This window comes from Vulpes vulpes, chromosome 13 (genome assembly GCF_048418805.1).
Source record: "Vulpes vulpes isolate BD-2025 chromosome 13, VulVul3, whole genome shotgun sequence".
Classification (NCBI taxonomy): Eukaryota; Metazoa; Chordata; class Mammalia; order Carnivora; family Canidae; genus Vulpes; species Vulpes vulpes.
The window spans coordinates 93,345,400-93,369,779 of NC_132792.1; the positions used below are offsets into that span (position 1 = coordinate 93,345,400).

The following is a 24,380-nucleotide window of genomic DNA, read 5'->3' on the forward strand; positions in this document are numbered from 1 at the left end:
AATTATTCAAATTAGTATATACTACATCACTTTTAATAAGTTCATTAAAATAATTTTTTGTTCAGCTTTAAGATATAATTGACAAATAAATTAGTAACATATTTAATCTGTACAATAAGATGATTTGATATATGTACACAACATGAAAGGATTCTCTTATTGAGTTAATTAAGACATCCATCACCTCACATATTTACAATTTTGGGGGATGAGAATATTTAAATTCTGCTAAGATAATTCTTAAGACTATAGAAATTATTTAACCTATGAAAACAAATATTTCAAAAACCTAACACACAATATAAATCACTCAAGATTTACCTCTGAACTTGATTAAACATTATGATTTAAAAACAAAACAAAACCTTACATACCTTCCTCTGTCCTCTTCATTTTATCAGTTAACTCTTCATTTTCTTTTCTTAATAATTCAATATCTTTGGTTAACATGCTGTTTGTTTCTTCAAGCTTAACAAAACACACAAAGGTTTAAATCACATTCACTTTGCTAGTCTCACATTTAAAATATCCTTTAAAAAATACTTTGCAGGATAAATTAGACAAGCCTTTATTATAAAAATGCCTGGTTTCTGGTTTAACATATGTGGACATACCAAATTCAAATATATTTCATTTAACCTTATAAGAATCTTGTAGAATAGATAGTATTTTTTTTTCCCCAAGTAAACTCTCTATTCCCAACATGAGACTCAAACTCACAACCCTGAAGATTAAGAGTCGAATGCTCTACTGAATGAATCAACCAGGCATCCTGGTATTACTTCTATTTTATGGATGAAGAATCTGAGGCTTAGGGAAGTTAAAGTAAATTGCCAAAACCATGTAACTTCTTAGAGGTAAAGCTAGGATTTCTTCAAAAGAAGAAAAATCTAACTCCCTATGTAGACAATAGTATAATTTCAGTACTGGTTCCTAGAATTAATTTGTAGATATCCATAAAGAATTTCTCATCCCAAAAGTTTCTCTGTGTTTTACAGAATTCTGGCCACAAAATCAGTCACAATGTATTAAGATAATACAACAAATGAATTTGACCTAAGCATTTCTTCAGATATAATATATTAAGATCTATAGCCAGAAAGAGAAAAAACACATTATACTGAATAAGAATTTCAGTCATTAACAATGGTTTTGGATTATGTAAACTGCTTTATACAAAAGTACAGACTGACTACTGTGTATAAGTAAAGTCAAAGTAAATACATATGAACACATATTCACCCTAACACTTAAAGATGTGACCTATTTTTATTTAGGTAAATTTCAGTCATAAAACTTACCTGACAATCACACTTACCCGACTAACAGTGTGATCTTTATCTGTAATCTCTTGCCTATTTCTGGAAGCAGCTTTCTTGCTTTCTTGGGTTAATTCAAAATACTGTTCTTCCAGAAGCCCTCGAGCCAACTGCTCAGACTCAGCTTTTGTTTCTGCCAGATCCAACTGAGTAGCAAGAGTTTCTCTGTAATAGATTTATAAGAGAAACAGATACAAAGAAATTCAGTTATTCTTCCAACTTAACAATATGCTCTTAAAAGAAGGCAACTATATTTAAACATTAAGAATTAAGCATTTTATTGCTTAAAATACATTATTTGAATCTACTGCAAAAATTCTATAAAAGTAATAAACTTAACCTCTCACATTTTGAAAAACTATAAAAGTAAAGAACTCTTTAATCCTGTACCTGCTGTTGTACTTAACTAAGAAAAGGTGGGAAAGCAATGATAAGCAGCCTACTTTTGAAAAGGAACTTGTTGTGGATTTAGAATGGAGGTTAGCATGGGACAGAAGAAAAATAATAGGCTTGTAAAACCAAGAGGCCAGACCTTGCTTGACCTTATCCCTGTTCTATCACTAACTAATTGGGTAAGAAAATTGGGCAAATTTTTACATTTCCTGGAGCTCAATTTAATCAAATCTGTAAAATGAGAGTTAAACTAAATGATTTTTGAGGTCCCTTTCAGTTCTGAAATTTATTGAGATTATGAAGACTTATAAATAGATTTGTAAACCACTATAAACTATTCTAGGAATGCTCCTTGGGAATTATACTTTAAAGTTTTTTCAGAATTGACATTCAGACCAGGACCAGATTATTCCAGCTTGCTTGCTCTTCCTAAAGAACTTCTGTTTGATAAGGTATCTTGGTCATACTGTATCCCCCCTACATATGGTAGGTGCTCAATAAGTGTTTGATGAAAAAATGACTGCCATCTATTTTTTTACTAAGGGAATAAGACAAATGAAATTTTCTGTTTCAAACCTAAGGAGGGAGACATAGTATCTATTTAAAAAAAAAAAAGAGCATTCATTCATTTGTCCAACAAACATTTATCTAAATGGTTACTATGTGCCAAACATGGTTGTCTAAATTAAGACATATAGTACAAAGTCTCTACTCTGAGGAAGTATATATTAGTGGGGTGAAATAGGCAATTAAAAAAAATGAACAAGAAAAAAAAATGAACAAGTAATAAATAGTATGCTACAGAGAACACAATAAAAAAAAAAGGTGGAAGAGGCTGTGAATGTGGTATTTTATGCAGGGTGATCAAGGAGGTCTCTCTGCTAGGACATGTGAGAAGAACTATGAAGGAAGTAAGAGAGTGAGCTATGCAGGTATCTAAAAATATAGTGTTACAGTGGAAGAAACATCTAACAACAAATACCCTAAGCCTGGTCTGAAAGAAGCTAATGTGAGTGAAGTGAGAGATGAAGGAAAGTTGTGAAGGAAGTTATTAAGAGAAGTGGGAAGAGAGAAAAGACCTTGTAAGACTTTCTAAGACAGTATAGGGAACTTTGGCTTTTACTCTTGAGTATTCTGTTTTAAAAAGATTATTCTGGCTAGTTTATTAAGATCAGACAATAGGGGGACAATGGCAAAAGCAAAGATATCAGCTGAGGCTAATTATAGTATCAAAATTAGAGATGGTGGCAGTTTGGATCAAGCTGGGAAATGGTACAAGTAAGAACTGATCAGATCCTGGATATATATCACTTTTACATTATAGCTAGGAAGATTTATTAATAAATTGCATATAAAGTATTAGGAAAAAAGAGAAGAGTCTAAGATAATTGCAAGGTTTTCTGTTTAAATAACTGGAAATAATAGACTTGCTAATACTGAAATGGGAAAAACAGGGAGGAGCAGTTTGGCAAAGTAAGGGAATCAGGAATTTTTTCTGGACATGTTAAAAATGAGATGCTTATTAAACACTCAAGTAGAGTCAAACAGACGGCTGGACATACAAGCCTGGAATTCAGGAGAGAGCATGCTTGTACACTGATGCTATTTAAAGCTATGAAGCTGGATGAGAACAAGGAAAGAGTGATCCCTTGGGCCCTCCAAATTTTAAAGGTCTCAGAGAGGGGAAGGGACAAAGGAGCAAAGGAGGTTAAGAGCAGCCAATTCAATACGGAAAAAATACCACATGGTGTCACAGAAGCCAAATGAAGAAATTGTGTCAAGCGAGAGTAATCAAATATGTCAACTGCCATTGTTAAATAAGATAAGGACTGAGAACTGACTATTGTCTTTAACTATTAGGAAGTCATCAGTGACCTAGAGTAGGGTTACTTTGGTAGTGTGATGAATGCAGAAGTCTGACTGGAATGAACTAGAGACAGAAAGGGAAAAAAAGACCTGAAGATAAATGGTATGTTGCTTTTCAAGGAAGTTTGCTACAAAGGGGTGCGGGGATGGGGTAACTGGGTGATGGACATTAAGGAGGGCACGTGATGTAACAAGCACTGGGCTTTATATAAGTCTGATGAATCACTGACCTCTACCTCTGAAACCGATAATACATTATATGTTAACTGAATTTAAAGTTAAAAAAAAAAGTTTGTTATAAAAGGAAGCAGAAAAATAAGACTGTATAGCTGGAAGCAAATAATAAAAGATGATTATTTTTTACAGAAATATTTACCTGTTATGTTTAAATACTAATGAGAATGACCATACAAAGGAAAAAAATTTCCTAAAAAAGGTAAGGATTCCTGGAATCATATTCTTAAGTAAACAGAAGGGATGGGATTGAGGGGCTGCCCTTAGTTAAAAGCACATTTTGTCCATTTATATCAATCAGAAGGCAGGCAGGATTTATAGGTACAGAGGCAAATAGGTTAGTAGCTGTGAAGCTGGGACAGAGTAGAGGTTCTCTGACATCTAGGAAGCAAGGCCATTTGCATGTGAGGATGAGGACAGATTGTTGAAGATCTGAGGAGAAAGGAGAAGATACAAAATAGCTGTCCCAAAGTGTAGGTAAGTTAGCACATTAGGAAAGGACAGGAGTAATGCCAATGATAAGTCTATGATCCTGGGAGGGAGGGGCGTGGTTCTGAGCTATTATAATATAAAGCTTCAGACTGATAACATACTCTTTTTTTTTTTTTTTTTCTGATAACATATTCCTACCTGGGCTTACTGTTTTGTATCAAATTCAGATAAAAGTATCTAAGTTATATATTAAAATGCCAGAAAACCTATTTATCCCAAATTACAGTTCTATCCCTGGCTATGCAACTGTGCAAGAGAAAGCAAGAAACAATGAGACGGTTCAGGGTAAAATTGTCTGCAACTATAACCATCCAGACTTCCTTCACGACTCTCCATAAATAAAAGACCTGTCTTTACTGATGCCTAATGCCAATCTGTCACCTTTATTCTCCTTACCTCCTCAATGATATCAGTTTATTAACTCCTTTTTCTTCTGGCTTATAAGATTATAAAGAGCTTTGTTCTTGTTCACTGCTATATCCCAAATGCCCAGAAGTCTCCAGCCCATAGAAAGTGCTCACATTCATTTCAATAAATGTATAGATGTTTGCAACTTTTCCCATTCTGATTTCCTTTTCTTTCCATGTCTCATTTAAATATGCTCCAATTTGTTATCTTTAAAAAGAAATAGCTCTGTTTCACCTTCTCCAGCTACTGCTCTCTTTGCCTCAACAACTACATTTCTTGAATTTTTTAATTTAACAAATGTTTACTGACCATCTACTATATTCTAAGTACAATTCCAGGTGCTACACAAACAGCAGTGAATCAGAGTTAAGGACAGAACATTTGAAAATTCCTTTCTTCACTGGGCTTAAGTTCTAGCAGAAAGAGAAAAATATTAAGTAAAATAAGTTAGCAAATTCTATATTATATTAGGAAGGGATAAGTGCTACAGAGAAAAATACAACAGGTAAGGAAGTACTGAGCTGGGCAACAAGGAAATGGGGTGGGAAATGTTTGTACAATTTTAAGGATATTCATAGAAGCCCCCGCTGAGATGCCGTTTAGACCTAGACCTGAAGGGGGTGAAGGAGCACACCATGTGGATACTCAGAGGAAAATGTTCCAGGTGGAGGGGAGAGCAAGTCTAGAAGCTCTGAGGCAGGAGAGTAACTGAATAGTTTGTTGAATTGTAAGGAGGTAAATGTGGCTATAGTCTACATTCTGTCTCCACTACTACCCTTACCATTCATGTCTCAATCCACTTTAGTATCCATTCTCATTACTATTTAGGAACTGTTCTCAAGAAGATAACTAACAACCTTAAATATAATGGACAATTTATTTTTTACTTGACCTTTCTGAGTACTTGGTACTTTAAATCACTTTGCCTTCTTTGAAGTATTCTATTCCCCTATCTTTTGTAATCTTACTCTGCTTTTCTCCTTCTATTACTTGGTGATTTTTACTTTCCCTTTCTCTGTCCTTTAAAAGTATAGGCACTAGGAGTCCATCGCCAGCCAGCCTTTATGTCTTCTCATCTTACACTAGGAGTTATAACTTATTACCTGAGAGGGTCAAATGAGTCCACATAAGTGTTCCTCTATTTCTCTCCAGATACACAATTAAAATAGATTTGAGCCATTTTACGTAAAAATTCAGATTTCTGGCTTCTCTTGAAAAACCAGATCTTGAAATACTGGATCAGTGTTACCATATGGCAGCAAGTGGTTAGAACTGAGATAAACTCCTTAGTTTGTTATAATACTCACAATTTACACAACGAATATACCCAACTAGCTTCAAATCAGTTACACGTATACTACTATAGGTTCATGAGTTTATAAACGTTGATATACACAATCACCTTAACAAATCTCATGTCTTCCAATCTGTTTCAATATACAGTGACCGTCAAGTCAGCTTCAAGTCCTTATCTCTTCTCTCAGCTCTGAAGCAATTTCAAAATCATTTTTTTGGACATCTCATAGGCACCTCAAACTCAATAGATCTGAAATGGAAATACCTTGTCTCCCCTCATTTCACAGACTTGGCATTCCATAACTCAGGGACCAGTACGCTACCATCAACCCAACGTCAGAAACTTGAGAACCTACCTGAATTTTTCCCAACTTTTATGCCCACACTCCCAAATCTACAAGTCCAATTGCTTCTAACTTCCTTTTATTTCCCCCATGTACTTGCCTCTCCTTTTACTGTCAACTTCCACTACAATTTTACAACTAGATTTTCCAAAGGCTACATAATTCCACTTCCTGTATCCACCTTTTTTGCCTCCAATCCATTCTTCACTCTAAAGAGTGAAGCTTTCTGAGACATCACCTTGTCAATCGCTAGCACTTTGTCATAGATACCTACCTTAATTATAGCTGTCTCATGACTAGATTCTACAGTACTTGAGGGTAAGAACCATAACTTAATAATAAAACACACACACTAGTGGTGATCAATATGTTTCTTTCAAATAGATCAAACAAGGGCAAATGTAACAACCCTATGAAATAATATACTATGTAGTAGATTGGGTGTCCTCTTCACAGTGAATGCACACAACATGGGATTGCATATTACATTGCAGACACCATATAAACGATAGGCAATAGACTATAATAGGATTCTATCACTGTCACAGAGACTAGCCAGGAAATGTACCTATGCTCCTTAGACTCTACTAAATAAATTAAAGATCTAAACATTGAGTGTCCATGTTTGCTAACAACACAAAGAGGCAACCACATTATTTTATAAGGTTATATATGAAGTAGTCTTCACCTCTCTATGAATCAGATTTGAATATGACTAAGATTCCCAATTAGGGATGTCCAATAAAGCTTTCTATGAGGATAGAAATGTTCTCTATACCTGTGCTGTTGAATATAGTAGACATTAGCCACATGTGACTGTTGAGCACCTGAAATGTGGCTAGTACACCTGAAAAACTAAATTTTATACTTCATTTAAATAAGTTAAAGTTTAAATTTAAATGGCTACATAAGACTAGGGGCTACCATACTGGACAGCACAGTTCTAGATTTAACCACTGATTCATAGGAAACACAGAAAGACAAAAATGTTCAAGTAACTGAGGAAATGGAATAAATTAAATTAGTACAACTGAAGAAAACTATATAGGAATGATCTCATTCCTCTGACAAATAATGTCAGGATAGTGATTATTTTAGTGGTAGAGAGGGAAGAAGGCATGATCAGGAGGGGGAATACAGTGGACTTCTAAAGTAAATAACAAGGTTTTGTCTCTTTCACGGGTAGTAATTATAATAATATTTGTCATCTAATTCATAAAACTGTGCACATTTTAATATTTAATGTGTTTCTTTGTTTCAGCAATAAAATGGTTAAATTTTAAAAATTTGTATATGGAAAGAAAATATAAAAATGTCAGAAAACTAGTTCTAGTGTGTGTTCCACTTAGCTATGAGAAGTTGTTATACTTAAAATAGCTTTAGGTTTTCTCCTTCTAAGGCCCTGAGCATACATGCAATGGAATTTAGCCTGCCTTAAACTAAGAGGGAGATCTTAAATACCTTTACCTAGCAAAAAATAATGACTTGTAAATACAGCATGAACTATTTACATACAAGTAGATGTTTAAAGATTGAAAGACCCTTGAAAACAACTTACTGTCAGTTTAGTGAATCTCTGTACAATAGCCATAGTGTTAATGTATTTTTTTTCACCATAAAGAGAAATTTTACTCTAAATTTAATTTGATTTGTTCTAAATTAGCCTAATAAGATTTGTTATACCATTCTCATCAGAATAATGGCACATCTACTCTCTATCTTAAAGAATGCTTTGATGTAATAGTGATTCTTATGCTAAAGAAAAATGGACATACTTTTCATTTTGTAGCTCTTGTATTTTCTTTAAATTTTCTCTGTTTTTTTCTTCAATTTCTTCCTTAAGTTCCTTTACCTGGGTTTTATAAAGTGTCTGCAAAACAAGTGATTACAAGAAATAAGTGTTTATGAGTTTAAAAAATTTGGTAGTTTCTTATAAACAATTAACATATAGTCCCAACAATTCTACTCCCAAGTGTTTACCCATGACAAATGAAAGCATATATCCACACAAAATCTTATACATGAATTTTCATTAGCACTTTATTACAAACTGTAGACAACCAGAGGTTCATCAACAGATGAATTTTAAAAACTGTGGAATATTCATACTGAGCAATAAAAAGGAATGAACTACTTATACAAACAACATGATACACCTAAAAAATATTTTGCTGAGTGGAAAAAAAAAAACAGATGCTAAAGAGCATATACTGTATGATTTCACATACATGCAATTCTGGAACAGGTGAAAATAATTAATAGAATCAGTGGTTACCTACAAATAGAGTTAAGTGGGGAAGATGGACTGCAAAGGGCCACTGGGAATTTATGGTGAAGGAATGGTTTTATATGTTGATTGTTGTAGTGGTCACACAGTATACACATTTGCCTAAACTTATCAACACATACACTTAAAATGGTTATAAGTAATTAAATAGAAATTGTATCTCAAGTACATTAAATATTATACTGATTTGGGAAAACAGTATAAAGAAACTGAGCAAGCACTATTCATTTAAAAGATCAATTCTTGAAGTGAGTAATGTTAGAAAAATCACTTCCCTTTTTGAGTGAGGGGGATTAAGCAGGTGGCTGAATGACATGAATAAAATAACAAACAAGATTTATCAAACATTCTGTTAACACAGAAATAATATATACTTACTATAGAAAAATGGTTCTTATAAAATTCATTTGGCTTTTGGCAACTCCATCAACAGATGTTTAACAGATACAAGTAAGGATTAAACCCATATTGTGTTAGGGTGCTGTGGTTACAGAGTAAATTTCATTTCACATTTTTTTAAACTATCCTTTTTGAAAAAAAAATAAACTATACTTTTTGGTATAAAAGAGAAGGGGAAAAATTAGTGAAGTCTAGCAAATAGCTATGGAGAATTACTTTTACACTGTAAACTTACTTATCCCTCTAAGAAGTAGCACTTCTCTAGGGGAAAAACACATATATTTCAATAGGAATATAAATAAAGGAGGTACTAGATGATTACTCTGTGAAAGTATAGACAAGAAAGTGTGGATTATAGGCTATATTATAGCCCACTTTGCAGAAGTCAGTACTACACACTTTGAACAATTAAGGTTAATCTCTACCCAGAGAAAGATTTTTCAACAATACTGAATTTTTTAAAATTTAAAAACATATTTCAGTGATAGTCTAACAAACCAAGAAGGAAATAGGCAAAAGATAGAAAGTCACCATGTTTATTAGGAGATGAGCAGAGTACAGCATGAAGCTCTGAACATGTGAAAGTTCTGTAGAGCTCTACTAGTGTTCAGATTCTTTATTAAGGAAATCATTATTTCTAATATTGTTTACTTGGTTTCTAGGACATGTTCACCAGCACAACTCAAACTCACTCATTTAATGCACTAAGACCTGTAGGAAAAGTGGCTGCCAGTGTTGATAGTAATGGAGAAGCTAGATAAATGTTAAGTTGAAATGGGAGTATAAACTTGGTAACCAAAAGAAACAAAAATGCAGAGGCTTCAATAAAAATCTCAAAACACTGGCTATAAATGTTAATAGTAGTAGTGAAATAACCTGGCCTGTAGCCAGTAAGAATTAGAATGACTTCTATGGAGAAAAGAGCAAAATAGATGCATAAAGTACATACAAAGAGGTAAAACTAGACCAAAGCTTTTGAGCATTAATTATATCTATAACTGTATGCAGTTATACCTACAAATGTAATGTGCATACATGAACCACACATGAAAATATTGATACTCCAACCATCCAAGCTTGCTATCAGGCAAACAAAACCCTTAACAAAATCTTACATACAGTTTTAGTTTGATGGCAATTCTAGAAATGTTCCACAAAAATGATCATTTCTTTGCAACTTACACAGACCATGAACTCAGATTTAGAAATGAAATGGAGAGATGGGGATATGAAAAGGGGGAGAAAATCAGTTCATGACCATTTGAAAAAAAGTCACAGTTCATGTTAAAAATCTTAATACCTTGTTTTAAACCAGGTGTTAAAAATGATTCTTACCGAGAAATACTGCTCAGCTTCAAGCTGATCTTGTAGCTCCCGCATCTGTCCTTCATTTCCTCTATACTGTCTTCAGGTCAAAGAGAAAATAGTAAATGAATGCTATTTACACTAGGCTTTATATTATTCTTTATTTATTAAACTTGCTAAAAATAAAAAGGTTTACTAAAATGAATTATTTTTAAAAATCATACTTCATTATACAGTATGACTTTTATTATATCTGATTAGGACAGGCTGTCTGGTTCCATTTTGCTCCTTATAAAATGATACTGTGCAAAGTAGAGGGAACTGTTCTACTGAAGGTGACTTTCAGGAGAATATTAACTGGATTAATCCAAGTTGCAAAAATGTTTTTTTTTTTTTTTTGGTGAATTTTAATAGAGAAAACATCCTTAGGGATACATTTTAAATGTCTTATGTAGTAAAGTAAGCAATTAAAAGGGGATATGAAATTATTTAATAAATATTAAATAATATACATGCTATACATTATATATACATAAAATACTATACATGATGGCCAATAAAGCATGGGGGTGGGGTTTGAAATGAAAAATCAGGTAAGGAACAAAAGGCAAGAACAATAATGGATAGAGGAGGAGGAATACAGACACACCTACATATATATAATACACACACAAACACAATTCACATAGAAACAGATAAAACAGAAACACAATGCAATCCACAAACACAGATTTTCAAGGATAAACAGTTCCTTCTGCATCTGCTAGATTTTCATGTTAGACAGTAATAGCTTTGTATTTTCAGCATCTACCAAGGCATATGGTTGATAAAAGGACATAATAAATGTTCACTGAATGCCGAGTGAAAGTTATTTTAGGAGAGGAAAACTATAAACCACATTATGTGAAAATGATGGCTCTAAGAGAGGGAAAAGAATTTTGCTAATATAAATCCAACAGAACAAAAACTGACAGTTTTTTTCAAGAATTACTAAGTTGTAAATGAAGCTGGCAAATGAAGATAGAATATAAATCCAGAAGAAATAAAAACACATGAGTTGGCAGAAGATATACTCATCTTTGACATTAAATTTCTGAAGCATATCTTTATACAAATTCTGAAAGCAATAATGACACCTCATTTGTCTCCATTTCAAGTAAGCGAACATATCACCTCTCAGAGCAGAGAAGAAGAAAAAAGGTACTTTACATTCTGAGATGTGAACCAAAGGAACAAAACAAAACAAACACAAGGTCATTATGCCTAACTCTAATTTCTAAAATAAAGAAACACTGAACATTTCCCATAAGGTACTGATCCTATCCCTGATTTTTGTAATTCTAGTGTGAAGAAACACGACTTGTGGGTATGAAAATCACATGAGAAAACTCTAGCTTTCAGTTTTACAGTAAAGTCAGTAGCCTTGATAATCTCCCTTTTCCTTTAAAAAAAAAATCTCTATTATTTATTAAGGATCCCTTGCAAACCTTTGCAAGTAAATTCTTTCAAATCTAAATGCATTTTTCTAAACTCTTTGTTTCACAAACTCCAAATACACTATTTCTACACACATAAAATATCAAATATAAGCAATGCTGAACACAAAAAAAGAAACAAAAATGTTATTTTTGAGACTTACTTTGTAAGCTGAGCTAATTCAAATTCTAATAATCTCTTTGCTTCCAATAAAGTATTTATTTCCTGTTTCATCTGCTTTTCTAGACCTTTTAAATTGTCTGCTTCAAATGCTTGAGTCTTCAATTCGTTCTGTAACAACAGTCGCTTATTTGATTCCTGCTCCAGCTGCAGGGATAGATTCTTAACCTATAAATGAGAAAAATAATTGGGATCTTAAATATCACTATTTATTTATTAAAGAGATTTACCTATTCATTTGAGAGAGAGAGTGTTGGGAGTGGGGGCGGCAGAGGGAGAATCTTAAGCATGCTCCACATCCAGCATGGAGCCCAACTTGGGGCTTGACCTTAACACCCTGAGATCTTGATCTGAAATCAAGAGTTAGCGCTTAGCAGACTGAGCCACTCCTTTAAATCTCGCTAATAATTTATTAAATATTATTTGAAAGAATACTAACCAAATCTCAAGTGCATTATACTGCGTTATACAGAGAATATTAGTATTCTAAAGAGTCTCCATTGTTGCAACATTATTTATTACTAGCATTTACTATTAAGTCAAATTAACCCCCAAATTTCAGATACGAGACCTTGGGGAAAACAATCTGGTTTCTGCACCAACATGAAGGTGGCTATAAAAGCTACTTTTAGAGGGACATTCCTAAGCAGTATTTAAATTTACCTTTTCATTCATAATTATTTGTGTTCTGGTCTACAATCCTCTAAAGTTTAGTGAGGCCTTCCTTACTGCTCCACCCCCATCCCTAGCCATATGATTAGTCATAACACTCCTACAGTGTACAGTATTTCCTCTTTAAATATAAGTCATGTTTGTAATTAAGCTTGTAATATCTGTCTTTCTCTCTGGGCTGAAAGTTCCATAGAAGTCAAGAACATACCTTTTTTTAAAAAAAAGATTATTTGAGAGAGAGAGAGCGCAAGAGAGAGTGCACAGGGTGGCGGAGGGGGGGGGGGGGCGCAGAGGGAGAGGGAGAAGCTGACTCCTCCTGGAGCAGGGAATCCAATGTGGGCTTGATCCCAGGACCCCAAAATCATGACCCAAGCCAAGTCATTTGAAATGACTGAATATTATCTTTTAAATTTTCAACATACCTTCTTCCTGCATGTGGGCTCTCCTTTAATCTCTCCTTTCTAGCTCATTCTATAGGACACTACCAGACTAATTTTATTTTCTAAAAGAGTATTTTCACCTATAGCCTCCCATTTTAATTTTCAATACTTTGGTCCCCAAGTTTCCCATGATTACTCAATATGTTTTTTCTTCTCTGGTTATATCAAGTCCTTTTTTGTCCTTCACTTATCTATCTTCACTCCTTAATCACTTTTTTATTATCATCATCACTGATAATGTTCCCTTTACCAATGCTGGCTTCTGACTCTCAAACTATTAACTTTTGAGGTCTTACTCAATCTTTAGATAATGGTAATATCTCCTCCCTCCTTTAAGAAGTTTTCCTGATTATTCTGGTCTTTTCTTTCTCCCTTCTCTAACTTATACAGTAAATTGATTACTTTCAATCTTATAAGTGATTTCTAAAATATATATAATAACCACAAGGATATAATGTCATTTTCTTTTTATTTATTGCTTTCTAAATGTGCACCCTGTGTTTTCTATCAATCTATATCAGTCAAGACTGTGGTTTAACAAAATCTTGGAGCAACTGCTCCTCTTTGGGATTATAAGATAAATTTACAATAAAGGTTTTGTTTTTCTTAAAAAGCAGATGGTCAGGGGCACCTGGGTGAGTGCCTTTGGCTCAGGTTGTGATCCCAGGTCCCATATCGGGCTTCCCACAGGGAGCCTCCTTCTCCCTCTGCCTATATCTCTGCCTCTTTCTCTGTCTCTCATGAATAAATCTAAAAAAAAAAAAGAAAAAAAGGCAGATGGTCAGATTCTTCAGGGGACAAGCTATGACACTTTTACAGAGTTGTACTGTCATAGTGCAAAATGGTATAGACAATGTGGTATGAATATTCAATAAGCATTTATAGATGAAAATTCTAGAAGGTAAGGATATAGTGATGACCTTACAGAGGTAAACACAAACAGGCTATTTTATTCAAATCTCCTCCATGTTGTTTAAATTACAGATATGACTTTGGTCCTAATTTATGTTTCTCTTTTATAAGATGAACAAAACCAGTATATTTTTCTTACTTCATCCTCCATCCTTTCTTTATTCTCAGTCAAATGTTCGAGCTTCTGCTGAGATTGTTTCAGATCAACATCCAGCATTGAACACTGTTTCTCAATCTGAACAACTCTATTTTCAGCCTTCTCTCGAGCTTCTCTCTCTTCCTTCAGCTTTTTTTCCATTTCTGTGAAAGAAAAAAGTTACAAACATACATACTTTCATTTTTATGGACTATGTAAGACAAATCGGTGCCAAGAATCCCCACGGTTTTTATCCTGGGATTCTAATAGAGGTATTTACTATAGAAGTCCTAATGTAATCTGAATTATTTGTATAGTAAGATCTCTAAAGGGAGTTATAAAACCTTCTAAATCCAATCCATGCCCAATGATATGAGAGATTATTCAGTGCCGTTTTCAGACTAGAAAGTAAAAATATAGATGGAAAAAAAGTGAAGTAACCAGTAAGAAAAATGGGAGCATTTCAGATAAAAGCAGAAAGATAAGGCTTTGGTTATTAACCTATAACTTACATTGTTCCAGAACAGTGGACTTAAGGCTGATGGGAATTCTAATATATGAAGCTAGATAAACAAAATTCCATGGTGATATAATACCTACTTTAATCATTATCTGAAGATACTAGTCTACAGTGAGGCTCCTTTTTTGAGATATGGTAACTAAGGTTCTAAGAGGTTAATTTTCCCAAGGTCCTGCAACTAGTTAAGTTGCTTGCACCAAATGATCCAAACTTAGTAAGCTGGTTTTTCCATTCTCAGAGATTACTCTCTAAGTGACAAAATAGAAACCATTAGAATAAAATTTCATCTTTCCCCCCAAACCTATGAACTTAGCCACACCAATAATCATCATGTCTTAACTCCCATCTCTATAATCAAAACACAAATCTATCCACTTCTGTTCTGGACTTTGTTCCTTCAATTATTTCATCTCTTCCCTGTCTCAACAGTTTCCTGCTCTCAAATGAATCATTCCCATCATCATCATAATCTATTTTATTATCTCCTCTCCTAAAATATCCTCTACTGATCTCACATCCCTTCTCAGCTACCATCAATCTCTGTTCACAAATTTTTAAAAGAGCTGCCTATATTTACTGTCTCTAGTGCCTCTTCTACTATCCATTTTATGACTTTTTTTTTTTTTTTTTATGATAGGCACACAGTGAGAGAGAGAGAGAGAGAGAGAGAGGCAGAGACACAGGCAGAGGGAGAAGCAGGCTCCATGCACTGGGAGCCCGACGTGGGATTCGATCCCGGGTCTCCAGGATCACGCCCTGGGCCAAAGGCAGGCGCTAAACCACTGCGCCACCCAGGGATCCCCATTTTATGACTTTTCAATTTGGCTTCTATCTCCACCATTCCACTCAAACTGCTTTGTGTGGTAACCAATGACGTCTATCCTGTAAAAGTCCGAGGACAGTGTTCATGTCTTTATCTTTATTGATCTTAACAAAGTTCAATATATTAAACAATTTCATTTTTTTTCAATATTCTTTGAGTTCTAATACCATACTCTCTTGGCATTCCTATGACTCCTCTGGCTGCTCTTTCTTGGTTTCCTTTGTTGGTTTTTCCTCTTCTACCTGACCTTCAAATGTCAGACTACATAAGGGCTCCTTAGGATTCCTTTTCTATTTTGCCCTTTTTCTTCTCTTAGCTGATCTCATCAGGTTCTGCATATAGCTCTATGTGTAGGACTCCTGAATTGATACCTATCCTCTGAGCTCCAGACTTATATAACAATTGACTATTTGGCATCTCCACCTAGATATCTTTTTTTTTTTTTTTTTAAGATTTTACTTATTTATTCATGAGAGACAGAGAGAGAGAGAGAGGCAGAGACACAGGCAGAGAGAAAAGCAGGCGCCATACAGGGAGTTCAGGATTAGGCCCTGGGCTGAAGGCGGCAGTAAACCACTGAGTCACCCAGACTGCCCCTCCACCTAGATATCTAATACACTTTTCAAAGCTAACATATCTAAGACAACTTTATTTCCCTCCCCTCCCAAATCACTCCTATCTCAGTGTCAAAACATATTAACATATGTTCAACTGTTAAAATTAAAAAGCCTAAGTCTTTCTTGATTCCTTCTTTTCATCCAAATCATCACCAACTCTTGCCTTCTATATTTCCATTTTTCCTAGCTCTACTACCACAAATGCCTACAGACTAGAGCCTTCTAGTTGATCTCCCTTTTTAAACTGTTCCCTCTTTCAAAAGCATTCTCCAAATAGCAGTAGGAATGGTCTTTTAAAAAGATAAATTACACATTGCAGCACAGTTCAAAATACTACAATGGCTATCCACTATTCTTAGAATTAGGGTATTGAACTTATCATCTTTTCTGCCTGGACCATACTTCTTCCTGTTCTTTAAATGGATGGTTCATTTTGGCTCAAATATTATTAGTTCAGAGAGACCTTTCCTTAGAACCCTATATAACACACCAATTCCTAGAAACTATCACATTGTATTTTCTTCATACTATTTTCATTTATTTGCTTTTTTGTTTATCTACACCATAAGAATATAATCTCTAAGAGGTAGAGTTCTTGTAAGTCTTATTTTGTGCTATATATTCCCAGGTGTGCTTGGCCTATAGTAGATAGTCAACAATTAACATATGTGAAAGAAATAAAAGTAGTGTGATATGGCTAAAGCATGAGATAACATAAGAAAGTCCAAAGCAGTAAGACTATAATGACAGGTAAGTGCCAACTCAAAGATTCTTTATGTCATGAGGAGTTTGACCTGTATCTTGCAAACAATGAAAAGACAAAAGGATTTTAGGAACAACTAGCAAAGCAAGATTTAAATTTCAAAAAGATCACTTTGGCATAAGTGAGAACAAAAGGTTGATGAGTAGAACAATTCCTGGCACAGTAATAATTAAAAGTCTATTGCAACAGATCAAACAAAGTGATAATGTCACCATGAACTAAGAGAAAAGGAAAGGAGGAATATATTGTATATATCACTTGGAAGCAGAAGTGCTGAGTGATTCCCAGACTTCTAGCTTTGGTTCCTGGATGTTGAGTATCATCACCTTTAACCATAATAATATTTCTCATTTATTGAAAGCTTGCTTGCTTTCTATTTATTTATTTATTTGAGAGAGAAAGAGAATGTGCAAGCGGGGGAAGAGAGAAAGACAGAAATCCTCCAGCAGACTCCCTGCTGAGTGTAGAGCCCAAGGCAGGGCTTAATCTCAGGACCTTGAGATATGATCTGAGCCTAAATCAAGAGTTGGACACTTAACTGGTGATACTTCCAGATCGTAAAAGGTTACAAAGAAGTGCAGGGTGAAAATAGGAAAATTTCTTTTTCTAAGAGTTTGGCTCTAAAGGGATGGAATGAAACAGTGGCAGTTAGTAAGGATCATGTATTTACTGCAAGGGTTAATCTCTTTTTCTTTTATTTTAAAGATTTTTATTTATTTATTTGAGAGAGGAGAGAGAGAGGCAGAATGAGAAAAGAAGCAGACTACCCGCTGAGGAGACATTAGGCTCCATCCCAGGACCCTGGGATCATGACCTGAGTCCAAGGCAGACACTTAACCGACTGAGCCACCCAGGTGCCCACCTTATTTTTATTTACTTATTTTTTTAAACGGAAGAGACTTGCACATGTTCACAAAAAGAAAGGATTCAGTGGAGGATAAAGAAGAGAGAAAGAGATAAGAAGAGAGTAGATCGGAGTACAGCTAACACATATTAACCAGAACAAAAGGAGGATCAGTATCTTCTAAGAGGAGAGGAAAGACAAGGAAGAGGAGTAGAGAAGTAGGATATATTAAGTAAGAGAAGAAGACTGAGGAGTTCACACCTATGCTTTCATTATTTCTTTTTGAAATAGGAGAAAAACTCACCTAAAAGTGGAATAATAAAGAAATGGCACAGGAAGTTTGAGAACAGAAATAACAGTCTGAGAGAAGGAGAGTGAGTGATATATTAAAAAGTGACAGCTCAACTGAGGTTGGAGTTAATGCAATGGGCTAACCCCCATCTAAAGAACTACTTGAATGAACAAAGTGGTTGGTCTGATCTAAGGTTGTGTTTAGAGGTGTATACAGCACAGTGGAAATACAAAGGAATTAGAAAATTGAGGCTAGAAAGCAAAAAAGCAGATGAACTAACAGACAATGAGTTCCAGAATAGATCAGGAAGAAAATAAAGGGCTAAGGAAATTGGAAGCAAAGAGAGATTCCACTGACATTTATAGGGAATGGAGGGAAACAGGAAAATAGAAGGTGAAACTGAAAAAAATGGAAGGTATTGGGGTACATGCTTTCAGTTCAGGTCATAATCTCAGGGTTTTGAGATGGAGCTCCATACTCAGCAGGGAGTCTGCTTGAGACTCTCTCCCTCTGCCTCCCTCTAAAATAAATAAATAAATCTTAAAAAAAAAGAAGGTATCAAAAGAGCAAAACAGAGAAGTATCTTTTTACTAGATCACAATTTATAATTTTAAAGCATTTATACCATTATAAAAAGAAATTTTAAACAATCAATTTTTTGGTGGACATTACTTTAAAACTAATTATGTAGAAAATATTAAAACTGACACTTACCACACATTGCAACAGACTTTGCTTCTTCAATAGATTGATGTTTGTCAGTTAAACGAGCTTTGGTTACTTTATGTTCATTCACCTCTTGTTCTAACCGTTGTTGTAATGATTTAAGCTTATAGTTTAAATCTATCTCTAAATTATTCTTTTCCTGTAAAATGAAAATGAATTCCATAATACACTATGCAAAAGACACATTATTAAATATTACATTACTTAATATTCTATAAGACATAATATATGAATCACATAGACCTGAAATGTGACACTATACTTAAATATTTATATGTACGACATAACTTTTTCATACTTTCTTGTATATTTCATATTATTTATAATGTCTTACTTTAAAAATCATGATAAGCACATATAATTAAAAGCAAAATATCACTCCTCCCTCCCCCAGGTTGTGGTGGCAGCTATATTCAAGACGGTTCACAGAAATGAACAGGACAATTCTTTAGTTCATTAAAAAATTTTTGCTGCCACTTTAAAAAAATTTAAATTTAGATTTAAATCTATATTAATCTACATTAAATTCCAATTAAATTAAATCTACACCTAGATTTACACTGCCTTGAGCAAAGGACAAGCCAAAATGTATTCCATTTCTGCTTGGGTGTATCTTCTACTCTTGCATCTTTCATCCTACATCCACGTTTACATCAGGCTTAGATATACTACTCTGATTATCACAAAACATGTCCAAAGGACAAGATAAGTGGTACATTTTCTCATTTATCTGAGGATCTAGAAAACCTACATTTCAGGGAGAAAACAAAAATGTGAGAGCTAGATCTGCATATTATCTACTTACTCCTTTTCTTAGAAAAGTAAGGACAGAGGATAACAATGACAACTCTGATGGGTGAGAAAACTATATGCAAAAGCCAAACACACATACTCTTTTCTATTTTGCTTTTACAATAAAATGGAAAAAGCATACATGGTCTGTCGTATATCTGTCCTTTGTTTTCCTTTCTCATAAGGCTAGTAATAAGGTTCAGCACCTTCATCTTACCCAAGTATAAAAATGTGGGGGAAAAATTCTACATGAGAAGATATTTCCGAACTAAAGTAATTTGTGATGATCAGATAATATCAAACATCTAGTACCCTTCAAAGTTAAAAACAAACAAAAGACAAAATAAAAAGCACTAAATAAGACACACATATACCCCCAGAAAACAGTCACCAACCATAAAAACTTTTAGAAATACAAGTATATAAACATTAGGAATGAATGCTATTTTATAAAAACACATTATAATATTTGATAGCCAGTACACAACATCTCATAATTGGTACTATGTTAAATCATTTACCTTTTCCGAGTGATTAAGCAAGTCCTGAGCTTCTTTCCTTTCTCCTTCCACTCTTTCAAGATTATGTTTGAGATGCTTCACCTCCTCTTGTAAGGATGTAATTCGAGCTATCAAGTGAGAAGAATGTTCAAGTCACAAAGTTATCCAAAGAAAAGTCTGTTTTCCTTTTTTCAGCATGATCATTAAGGTAAAGAAGTTTTAGGGGCACTTGGATAGCTCAGTTGGTTAAGTATCAGACTCTTGGTATTGGTTCAGATCATGATCTCAGGGTCATGAGACTGAACCCCAAGATAGGCTCCACGGGCTGAGTTGGCTTGTCTCTCCCGCTGCTCCCCTGAAACTCCTTATGAACCATAAAAGATTAATGTAGAAACTAAGTTCTTTTTTTACTATGATGCATCTTTGTATGCATGTTGAACCTCATATAAGCTGCATGCATTTTTAAATGCATGAGTTTTGATGCACAATTAAAAACTAAACCTTAAAGGGAGCACTGAATAAACATCAATAAAGCATGCTATAAATTTTCCTAACTTCACCAATATCTAAAAATCAGATTCAGTTAAAACCACTATTGATGAACATATGGATGATGTTTTCTTCCTTAAAAGTAAAAGCACTTCAAAGCGCAGTCATATCCAGAAGATCACAGACTTAATTTTAAAATTGGAATAATAAGTAAGAGTCACCTATTCTAATCTTCTTGGTTTATAGATACAGAAGGCAGATGAAATGACTTTCACATAGGTAATAAGCTTTACATAAAACAGCCTAAAGGGGTGCCTTCCTGGGTAGTGCAGTCAGTTAAACATCCAATTCTTGGTTTCCACGGGGGTCATGGTCTCAGGGTCTTAGGACCCAGACTGCCTTGGGCTCTGTGATCAGCACAGAGTCTGCTTGGGACTCTCTCACTGTCACTCCCCCTACACGGTTTCTCTCTCAAACAAATAAATAAATCTTTAAAAAAAAAAAAAAAAGCCTAGAGAAGCAATCTAAGAAGTCAAATATGCAGCTTTTAAAGTATATAGGAGGTTACTTTCTTGATTATATTCAGATCTATTTTAAGCCTACTCCCTGAGAAATAAGATTGCACAACACTCCTTAGCTAAAAACCAACGGGAGATCCTAATTTCTGTTTCCATAGTCACAAAAACTGACCCTAACCTCTCTCCACAGTATTATAGCTAATCATCAAGCCCCATGAGGCCCTAAACTATGTTCCCATCCTGTGACTAAGGTTAAAAGGACTACCCCTCCCCCAACTTTCCCCTGAGAGATCTGGCAACTTCCCTGTATATCTGTTTTGATTAGGTAGTATGGATGCTGTTGCTAATAGGAATAGAAAACAGAAAAATACGTGAGAAGCTGGCAAAGGAAGGCATCTTCTTGAAAACAAATTATTTGTATTACCATTACCAAAACTGTTCCTTCACTATTAGTTACATTCAATCTTTTTCCTTTTAGATTCATAAAGACTGCTGATATCTGTAGTTCAAACCTTCCCACGTACCTAATTCTTTATTTGTAATGGGATTCTACTATTTCTGTAATTGAGTTTCTATTTCTGCCAACAATGTACAAAGAATTCCCAGGTTTTAATAGTGATAATCTTTTCTCTGGATTAGTACTACTTTGAGCAAGACTTTTGTGAATTAGGCATGTTTTAAAATTAAGTTTTCAGTAATCCAGCTGTAAAATTGGAAATACCACATTACTGACCTCATAAGGGTGCCTGTCAGAGTGAAGAAATTACAACATGACAGAAAACAGGCATTATTCTGGAAGAGAGAAAAACCACTTCCAGTTTCACCCAGGTCATTTTCTTTCTTTCTTTTCTCAGAGAGAGAGAGTGCACATACGTGAGGGGAAGGAGCAGAAATAAAGAGAGAATCTCAAGCAGGCTCCAGGCCCAGTGCAGAGCCCAACACAGGACTTGATCTGATGACCCCGAAACTGTAACATGAGTGAAAATCAAGAGGCAGAGGCTTAACTGACTGAGTCATGCAGGTGCCCAAGATCATTTTCTTTGAACAGTATGATCAAAAATATATTACTTTACACTTAAAAATGATTAATATGGTAAATATTTTTAGCCACAATTAAAAATAAACTTTTAAAAACTGTCTTCCAGTGATAAACAAAATTTGGTATACACACACAATGGAATATTATTCATCCTTAAAAAGGAAGAAAAATTCATTTCTTTTTTAAATTTGGATTTTTTAAACTGAAGTATAATTATAGTGTTACAATAGTGGCAGGTATACAATACAATGATTCTACAACACTATACATTACTAATGTGCTCATTGGTTAAGTGCTTTTAATCCCCTCACCTACAGTACCCATCTCTTCCTGGCAACCAACAGTTTGTTCTCTGTATTTAAGTGCCTATTTTTTGTCTCTTTTTTGTTTTTTCGTTTGTTTCTTAAATCCCACACATGAATGTAATCATATGGTATTTGTCTTTCTCTGACTGACTTACTTCAATTAGTGTTATACTCTCTAGGTCTATTCATCTTGTCCCGAATAGCAAGATCCCATTCTTTTTTATGGCTGAGTCATTATTCCTGTGTGTGTGTGTGTGTTTGTATACATACACCATTCATCTATGGAGGGTCTTGGGTTAGTTACTTCCACACTTTGGCTATTCTAAATGTTGCAATAAATATAGGGGCACATACATCTGTTTCAAATTAGTGTTTTTATATTCTATGGGTAAATACCCAGTAGTAAAATTATTGGATCATATAGTAATTTTATTTTTTTCTCTTCTTCTTTTTAAGATTTATTTATTTTAGAGAGAGAGCGAGTGAGCAAGCACAGGGGAGGAGGATGGGCAAAGGGAGGGGGAAGGATAGAGGAGATGGAGAAAGAGAATCCCAAGAAGACTCCGTGCTAAGTGTGTGCCTGACTCAGGGCTCGGTCCTATGAGTCTGAGATCATGACCTGAGCCAAAATCAAGAGGCAGATGCTTAACTGGCTGAGCACCCAGGTGCCCCTAGTAATTCTATGTTTAATTTTTTGAGGAATCTCCATAATGCTTTCCACAGTGGCTGCACCAATTTGCATTCCCACCAAAGGTGGGAGGTGCAGGAGGAATCCTTTATCTCCACATCTAAAAAAGAAGAAAATTCTGATACCTGCTACAACATGGATGAATCTTGAAGACGTTATGCTAAGAGGAATAACACAGATACAAAAGGATAAATATTGGGACGCCTTGGTGGCTCAGTGGTTGAGTGTCTGTCTGCCTTTGGCCCAGGGCGTGATCTTGGGATCTGGGATGGAGTCCCACATCTGGCTCCTTGTGGAGAGCCTGCTTCTCACTCTGCCTATGTCTTTGTCTCTCTCTCTCTCTCTGTGTCTCTCATGAATAAATAAGTAAAATCTTAAAAAAAAAAAAAAAGGATAACTATTGTATGAATCCTTTTTTATGATACAGTCAAATTAATAGAGTAGAATGGTGGTTATAAGGGTCTGGAAGGAATGGAGAATAGGAGTTTTTATTTACTAGGTATAGTTTTAATGTGGAATGATAAAAAAAAGTTCTGGATATGGATAGTGATGGTTACATAAAAATGTGATTGGACTTTATGCCATTAAACTGTACACTTAAAAATAGCTAAAACAGTAAATTTTATGTTATATATATTTTACTCACAATAACAAAAAAATATTACCTTGAAGGTCTCCAATCATCTCAGAATCATGACCTCTGTCTCTTCGTTCAGCTTCTAATACAGCCTGCAGCTGGTAATAGTCCTTGTCCATCTGTGTCTTGGAATTCTCTAAAATTCTGTTTCTCTCTTGCAATTCTCTGTTCAGAGACTCTAGCTGACTAACTGACTTACTCATTTCTGTGTGGCTCTTCCTTAATCTTACAGCTGTGTCTGATTCTGTCCTAAGTAAGTCATTGGCTTCTTCTAGCTATTTAAAAAAATAATAATAAAAAATAAATTAAAGAGCAAGAAAACAGGTTTTGGGCCAAAATACAAACTTATTTTAATAAATCATAGTTAAAGAAAATCTTATTCCAAAAACTTACCTGTTTTTGTAATTGTGCAAGTTTCTCATTAGCAAGCTGTGAATTCTGACTTACTTTTTTTAAGTCTTCCAACTGATCCTTTAATGTAGAAACTAGAAAATGAAAGGAAGAATGTAGAAATTAGAGAAAATTATAATAGAGAGAAAGTTATATATAAACATATAAATCTCTATTAAAAAATGAAATTTAGTCTTAGACCGCAGTCAGCTATATTAGGTCCACTCCCAAAGCCAAATTTCATCATGGAAGTACATACATTTAAATTCAACAAAAAG

General features: G+C 34.5%; 1 protein-coding gene across 7 annotated transcripts in view; it reads right to left on the reverse strand.

The window, feature by feature from the left end:
* The window catches only part of ROCK1 (Rho associated coiled-coil containing protein kinase 1), a 143,094-nt gene that overhangs the window by 19,730 nt on the left and 98,984 nt on the right, over positions 1–24,380 (reverse strand). For all 7 annotated transcript variants that reach the window (XR_011996740.1, XR_011996741.1, XM_026006549.2 and 4 more), the window contains 10 exons: positions 24,106–24,197; positions 23,741–23,987; positions 20,058–20,164; positions 18,733–18,883; positions 14,163–14,323; positions 11,983–12,167; positions 10,374–10,443; positions 8,128–8,222; positions 1,319–1,484; positions 375–468 (listed from right to left, as the gene is read on the reverse strand). Coding sequence is in view for 5 of the 7 variants with exons in the window: in XM_026006549.2 (XP_025862334.1) it covers positions 375–468; positions 1,319–1,484; positions 8,128–8,222; positions 10,374–10,443; positions 11,983–12,167; positions 14,163–14,323; positions 18,733–18,883; positions 20,058–20,164; positions 23,741–23,987; positions 24,106–24,197 (1,368 nt within the window). In the remaining 2 variants the exon portion in view is untranslated. The remainder of the gene's footprint in view (positions 1–374; positions 469–1,318; positions 1,485–8,127; positions 8,223–10,373; positions 10,444–11,982; positions 12,168–14,162; positions 14,324–18,732; positions 18,884–20,057; positions 20,165–23,740; positions 23,988–24,105; positions 24,198–24,380) is intronic.